Below are 7,455 nucleotides of genomic sequence, written 5' to 3'. Positions count from 1 at the left end.
AAATATTCCTCAGAGACTCTGGTCCATAATGACATGATAACATCAAGCAGCTGCTGCAGATTTGTCAGCTGTACATCTATGATGTGAATCTTCTGTTCCACCACATCCCAAAGATTCTCTACTAGATTGAGATCTGGTGACTGTGGAGGCCACTGGAGTTCAGTGAACTCATTGTTGGATTCAAGAGATCAGTCTGAGATGATTACTTGGATTGGCTGTGGTGTTGACATGATGCTCAATTGGTACTAATGGACCCAAAATGTGCCAGGAAAATATCCCCCACACCACTGAACCACCAGAACCCTGAACTGTTGATACAAAGCAGGATGGGTCCATGCTTTCATGTTGTTGACTCCAAATTCTGACCCCGCCATCTGAAGGTCACAGCAGAAATCAAGACTCATCAGAACAGGCAACATTTTTCCAATCCTCTATCGTCCAATTTTGGTGAGCCTGTGTCAATTGTAGCCTCAGTTTCCTGTGTTCAGCTGACAGTAGTGGCACCCGGTGTGGTCTTCTGCTGCTGTAGCCCATCCGCCTCAAGGGTCAACATGTTGTGCGTTCAGAGATGCTCTTCTGCATACCTCAGTTGTAATGAGGGGTTATTGGATATTTTCTCTCTCTCTCTCTCTTTTTTTTGTTTACCATTCTCTGTAAACTCTAGAGATGGTTGTGTGAATTGTTCCTTTTTGCAGGTTTCCTACAAGTTTTGAAATGTTTTGCTGAAGGAAGTACACATAAGCTGGAAGGTGACCTATGAACTTTTTTAAGGTTTTGGTGGCTCTGGTGGCCTTTATTTTGCAATTGTCAGACAGGAAAGCGAGAGGGGCTGAACATGCAGCAAAGGTCATCAGATCAGGACTTGAACGTGTGACGGGAAAAACAAAGACTAAGACCTCCATACTTGGGACCACTACCACACCCATCTGCAACCTTCTTTACAACAGAACCTGATCCAATGAACAGAAACAAATCCGGTTTTTGTCCTAGTCTTTAAATAGGAAGGATAACTGTCTTTCTCTGCATAAGGTGGGCTGAGTAGTAAATATTGTACTCAAGTGAGGAAACACAACTTCAATACATTTTTACTCAAGTAAAAATGACAAGTAGCCATTCAAGAAAAGACTCAAGTAAGACTAATAAAGTATTCTGTAACGAAGTGACTCGTACTGAGTAGTTGAACAAAAAAATCAGATTTACAATTTAACATAATTTAATCAGGCAGATAAAAATATAGTTTTTTGCAAATTCTGGTATTTCAAAGTCTAAAATGAAAAACAAAAAAATCCCAAATAAATAACATAATAAGCAGAATAAATTATGTTTACATCAGTTTTTTAAAAATAAAAACACATGAAACTAAGACTTACAGTACGTAGTGTAAAACGGAAATTGTATTAGAACAACGAAGCTGGTGTATGAATTGGAAATTTTACTTTAACATAAGCTGTCGCTGTATGTCTGTAGTTTTGGTTCAAACTATCTGTTTCACTCGGTGAAAGTGTGTGTAGAGTCACCAGGAATTGTACTCAAGTAAGAGTAGCATTATTTCATACCACACTACTCAAATAAAAGTAAAAAGTGTGGTACAGTAAAACTACTTCTCAAAGAATTTTTTTTCCAAAAGTTATTCTAGTAAAATTTACTTACTACTCTGCTAAAATGACGTTGTTGTAGTTTGTGCAATCAGACCCCAGTCCGCTAGGCGGCGGCATTATATCATAAAACAAAAGGCAGGTTAACCGGAAGAGAAGGTCAGCCGTCGGAGAAGAAACGCTAGCCGAGCGTTTGGTGAAAGATTCTCACTAAAAGTAAGAAGCCAGCTGAATTTAGTATATTTTGTCCTCCAGAGGAGTTCTTGCTATATTAATGAATGGTGTTGTAGGAGTTTCCTGCCATGTATTTGTCAGTGTCCCTGAGTGAAGCATATTTGTTTTGATTATGCAGCTTTCATTCTCTTGGAATGAAAGCTGCAATGACGTACAGCAGCTCCAGAAAGACTCCAGTGTGGAGGAACGGAGCCCTGGATCGGTTCGTCGGGTCCTGGTCGGGTTCTGGGTTCTTGGTACTGATTGTTGTTTGTGTTTCTGCAGCATGGCGGGCAAGTCAGGGGAGGAGCGGCTTAAGGAGATGGAGGCTGAGATGGCTCTGTGAGTAGAAGTAACCTCAGCTTTTCCTCTCCGACATTCTGATCTGAGTCGGTGACTAAATGTTCCGCAGATCATCTCCCTCTGGGAACTACCAGCAGAATGGTGTTGCCACCAGGGCAGAGCTTTTTCAGCATCACCAGCGAGTGGCTGTGAAAGTTAAAAACTTTAGGGCAACGACCAGCAGAGATCAAATTCCCTTCTAGAAACCCCTCAACAGCAGACCGAGATTCTGAAGGGAGGATGTGCTAAAAATTGAGATCTAGTCCTGGAAGGGCTCCTGCTCTCACCTAAAACACATCATCCACCCATCTACTGTGTGAGGTCAAGTCATGGGAGAGGGATGATTAACATCGTTGGCATCTGTCACCAAAGCTGCCTCTACTAAGCTGCATCAGTTTCCGGCAGCCATTGCAGCCGACACCAGATGTGCCACTGCCACGATATGAGCTCTGCCCCTATAACCCTGCCTATGTGGTGTCCTGATCTGATGCTCAACTCATTATTTGATCACATTAGTTTTCAGATATTCTTTATCAACAACACCAATGTCCGATCCTGATGCGGCTCTTTCTCTCGAACTTTTTTCAGTTTTGAGCAGGAGGTTCTTGGTGGGTCGGTATCAGGAAGTCCTCCTCTCATTGAGCCCATCCCTGTAGCCTTGGCTGTCCCGGCAGTGCCAATGGTGCGACCCATCATAGGGACCAACACTTACAGACAGGTCTGTATCTTGGTTCTGTTAGAATTAGGCCAGTCACAATAACCAATAAATCAATGAATTGGATGATAAATTGAAACAAACTCAATCATTTCCATTTGTATGATTTATCATGTCTCTTTTTTTTCTTTTCTTTCTACCAAAACCTGAATGATAAAAGTCTTCAGTTTGCTTCTTTGGTCTCAAAAAGCTCTCATTTTGAAAGACAATTTTGTATACAAAAACTTTAAAATTAATTTTATTTGTTGTTTTGTTTATTGATTTTGGATGTTTTAAATGTTTTCAATGTTCATTATAATTTGATTTTGCATAATTTTTTTGGCATCACCATTATATTCTTTAAATGGTCCAGCAAAATTAGTTATGGTGACAGGCCAAGTCAGACTCCAACATTTAGTGGTGAACATGGTTCATGACAAACAGCTCTTTCATTTCTGTGAGTTCTTTTATTTCCAGACTCTTTGTGTGAACTGTTAGTCATGATGCAAACAGCTGAATAAAGTCCAGTCTCTCTCTTCCTTACCTCTCCTAGGTCCAGCAGACGCTAGAGGCCAGAGCAGCTAGTTTTGGTCCTCCTCCAGCATTTGTGGGTCCAGGTAGTAGTCTTGCTGTAACTATGGTTCATTAACATGATTAAAGCTGATACACTGATAGGTTTGTATAAACTGTAGTAGTTAAGTGTTTTTGCTGCTTATATGCTACCAGTGGCACAAATCTCTGGTGTTGTGCTTTTGGAGGTTCCTTGTAGGTTTTGTTGCTATGACTTTGTGAATGCCAAGGCTAGTTTTTAGCTCAAAACAAAACTTCATATTGATGCAAAAACTCAACATTTCCATTGTTATTAATTCTTCTCCTCTGAGGAACTGAAAGGAAACGTCTCACCTTGGAGCATACCTGTCAAGTCTCCTGTTTTTGCCTGGGAAACAACCGTATTTCAGCCCTCGGTCACAGAATGCTCCTGTATTATTATTTTCCCATAAATTTCCCACATTTCTTTACACCTCCACTCACCCCTCCACCCTTTATGACAGCAGCAGCGGATGGATAAATGTATTCTCATGTCCAAAACATTCACCTATTTGAGAGAAATTTGTTGCATTTATGGCCCATTTGTTGCAAGGTTATCAGTTTCATACTTTCTTCAGACATAACTATTGTTAGCAGTGGGAGAAATAATTCCAGCACATCTGGCCTTGTTTTCTATCAATCCCTCTGCGTAATGATAATAATAGTGAACTACCAGTAATCTGACTATCCTCTGAACATAGGTATGTCATGATCACAAATTTTGCTATAAATGAGAGGTTTTACCTGATGTGTGGATCAGATGCTGTGTTTTTTGAACAGTAATGCTGCCGTTCTTCACTTCCACTCACTGTGACTTGTGTCTGTCCCAGTTCCTCCAGTTCGTCCTCCTCCACCTCCTATCATGAGACCAGCCTTTGTCCCACATATTCTACAGAGACCAGGTATGCTCACTACCACAACACTCAGTCCAGGTCTGGTTGTGTCCATTAGGAGGGATGTTGGAGGCCATTGAGCCCGGGACAGTGGGTTGGACAGGATGCTGACTGGACACAAAGTAAACAACCTTCCTGGTGTTTGCACTGGAAAACGGGGTGTTATGAGGTTTCTAACATTTATAACTTTAGCTCATTTAGAATGCTTTTAACCACATAGATCCATAACAATATTGGCATAGCAGAATAAGACATTGACAGAACTGGGCTGACCTAAGCCCGATATTCCTACCACATACCGATAATAAATCGGTATGTGGCCCAGTATTGTGACCATTTCGTACATGTACTATCCAGTAGTCACTATACTATACTGTCAGGGTGAGTGCACCGGTGACGATCCTGTGGGTCTGCCCAGCTGCTGGACTGCGGTCTTCTCTCTCAGCACAGGGTTCTTGTTTCTGACCGTGGCCTAACTAAAGCAAAGGCCCAGCTGCAGTCTGTTTGCTGCCTCTACCTCCAGCTAGAATTCACACCTAGTGAATTTCCCTCCTCCTCCTACGCTCTGCTGGAGGTTGCTTCATGATGCACTCAGTGCTTTGGTTATGTTACTGGTGAACCTTTTTCTAACACATTTTTCTTCCACATAACTTTTTGTTCATTTGCAGTAACTTTTTAACGAGCAGGTTGCTTAGCATTCGTACCTCCTTGTGGGCGGAGTCAGCAGTCCTCACCATCATTGAGCTAGCCAGTTATTTTTATTGGTTTTATGTAACGTTCCTGTCTATGGACAAACTGAATGTTGAATTACGATTTGCTGTAATCATCAAAATGACATGGAATAACAATAATATGTGTCTTTTAATTGAATTCTCAAATTACTGAAGGTTTGTGATGTGATTGATAAGCTGTACCCATAGTCCTCTGCTGTGTGCTGGTCAGGTGGTCAGAGGCTGCCGGTGATGCGAGGTCCTCCAGTAGCCCCACCTCTGCCACGCCCTCCTCCACCTCCACCCATGATGGTGCCTCCATCTCTGCCACAGGGGGGCGCTGCGCCCATTCAGCACCTGTCAGCTGCTCCCCGGGTCAGAACTCTAGACATGTTTCTTCTGTCAGCAGCAGCAGCAGCTGCTGCTGTCTCTGCTGGAGCCTGATGACTACATGCTGTTTCTGGGCTTCCTACTTGTTGTTGTCAGGTTGGTGAGATGGTGGCTGTTCCCATGACTCCCACTCCTCCAAGACCAGTCAACCCATCGCTGGTCAAACCAACGCCGTCCATCATCCAGGCGGCGCCCACCGTCTACACGGCCCCTCCAGCCGCGGTGGTCCAGAGGAAGGCTGAGGTCCAGGCCCAGAGACAAGCCAGGATGGTGTGGATTCCGCCAGACCTCTGTGGCCTTGCTGCTTCAGTCACCCTGTGCTCTAACCAGATGTGTTTATATGTGGGTCTTTCAGGAAGAACTGGCAGCACGAGTGGCAAAGCAGCAGGCGGCGGTCATGGCAGCGGGTCTGCTGGACAGGAAGGACAGCGATGAGAGCAGCTCTGTTATTGGCCCCAGCATGCCAGAGCGTGAGGTCCCTCACACCGAGCTGATGGTAGGCTCTCTGCCCTGGAGTTCAGCTGAGTTGACATGATGATCGATGTTCTTGTCTACCTGTGTGGTCATGAGGTCTGATCACTGCAGCAGCTACTGGACAGTCCAGCTCTTCAAGTAATGAAATGTTTGTTTTTTCAGCCTGTGGAAAGTGTTACTGAGGACAAAAAGAAAGGGAAAAACGAAAAGGTGAAGAAGTGTATCCGTATAGCTGCAGGATCAACCTGGGAGGACCCCAGTCTGCTGGAGTGGGAGTCGGGTGAGAACAAGGACTTCATGTTTAAAGCGTGTGCGGACCAAAAATGTGCAGCATCTTTTGTGCTTAGGCTCCCTGTTCTGTTGCAGATGATTTTCGTATATTCTGTGGAGATCTGGGTAATGAGGTCAACGATGACATCCTGGCCAGAGCCTTCAGCAGATACCCATCCTTCCTCAAAGCTAAAGTTGGACTTTTTCTCTCTTTTTTTTTAGCATTTGCAGCCACTTTAGTAAAATACTCGTCTTAAATGTGATTTTTGTCTGGGAATCAGAAGGTTGAGAGTTGAGTCTTAGCTTCTGCCTATGCCATGTCACAATCTCATTTGTGTAGCAGATGGGTGTCTATGGGATGTCTGTGGACACCAATTTATGCCAAAAGTATTCTTTGCTTGTAAATGAATCTGGATTCTTGTCATCAGGTGGTCCGTGATAAACGGACTGGAAAAACAAAAGGCTACGGCTTCGTCAGCTTCAAAGACCCGAATGACTATGTGAGAGCCATGAGAGAAATGAACGGTCAGCAGCTTGTTGTTCCCTGATGTTTCACTGGGAGTTGTGGTCTGGTCAGGATGGAAATGTGATTAAACATCATCTGTTTCTCTGTCTGTCCAGGAAAGTATGTTGGGAGTCGTCCTATCAAGCTAAGAAAAAGTATGTGGAAAGATCGCAACATCGACGTGGTCCGCAAGAAACAGAAAGAGAAGAAGAAGCTTGGCCTCAGATAGTGTTTGACGCTCCTAGAGGGGGTGTGTGTTTGTTTGTTCTTGGCAGATTTTCTGTTGAATGCCTGAGCTGTTGTACACTCATACTTAATGCATCCCAATGTCCCTTCAGAGCTCCTGGTGTCTACAGGTTAGGGTGAGTGGAAACCTGTTAGATTATTCAATCTAACAGGCACACACATGCAGGTGTGTGTCTTTGAATAGAGGAGACCATCTGATTCTTTGTGGCAATACTGCAGGACGGATGGTTGTTTAAGATTCAAATAAAACTTGTTTCAAAGCTAAAGATGTCTTCATTGTTCGTACACCGCCAGCAGGATCCAGGTTCAGTTAAATTAGTCTTATAACCAAGATCAATGAGCCACTTCTCATACTGACACATTTACTCAGATTTATTTCCAACATATTTGGATGTTTGATTGCAAACACAAAATGATTCAAAATGCCTAAAAAACACTTGCATCCAAAAATTGCCATTATGAGGAAAAATGTGCAACATTAGTGTTGGAGCTATTTATTCTTTATCCATTTGAATTTTGTTAGTTTATGCTTAAA

General features: G+C 43.2%; 1 protein-coding gene across 2 annotated transcripts; it reads left to right on the top strand.

Moving 5' to 3' along the window:
• Positions 1-1,728: 1,728 nt before the first annotated feature.
• rbm42 (RNA binding motif protein 42) lies at positions 1,729-7,186 on the top strand. 2 transcript variants are annotated; one of them, XM_055023147.1, is made up of 13 exons: positions 1,729-1,811; positions 2,094-2,150; positions 2,739-2,868; positions 3,398-3,461; positions 4,263-4,334; positions 5,268-5,410; positions 5,522-5,695; positions 5,781-5,921; positions 6,062-6,179; positions 6,266-6,363; positions 6,598-6,694; positions 6,791-6,924; positions 7,013-7,186. In XM_055023147.1, the coding sequence occupies exons 2-12, from the start codon at positions 2,095-2,097 to the stop codon at positions 6,901-6,903; spliced, it is 1,206 nt and encodes a 401-aa protein (XP_054879122.1). In that variant the 5' UTR covers positions 1,729-1,811; position 2,094; the 3' UTR covers positions 6,904-6,924; positions 7,013-7,186. The 2 variants fall into 2 exon arrangements, with proteins under 2 accessions (XP_054879122.1, XP_054879121.1); XM_055023146.1 differs by having other exon boundaries at positions 6,791-7,186.
• Positions 7,187-7,455: the final 269 nt, after the last annotated feature.

The sequence above is a fragment of the Poeciliopsis prolifica genome, unplaced genomic scaffold (assembly GCF_027474105.1).
Source record: "Poeciliopsis prolifica strain line A6 unplaced genomic scaffold, Auburn_PproV2 SCAFFOLD096, whole genome shotgun sequence".
NCBI lineage: Eukaryota > Metazoa > Chordata > Actinopteri > Cyprinodontiformes > Poeciliidae > Poeciliopsis > Poeciliopsis prolifica.
This window is presented reverse-complemented; position numbering and strand designations above follow the sequence as displayed.

Bases quoted from the DNA above. Each gene is read 5' to 3' on its own strand.
- rbm42 (XM_055023147.1), top strand. From the start codon at position 2,095: ATGGCGGGCAAGTCAGGGGAGGAGCGGCTTAAGGAGATGGAGGCTGAG. The intron at 3,462-4,262 runs GTAGTAGTCTTG...TGTCTGTCCCAG, and splicing joins TCCAGCATTTGTGGGTCCAG to TTCCTCCAGTTCGTCCTCCT. The intron at 6,695-6,790 runs GTCAGCAGCTTG...CTGTCTGTCCAG, and splicing joins AGCCATGAGAGAAATGAACG to GAAAGTATGTTGGGAGTCGT.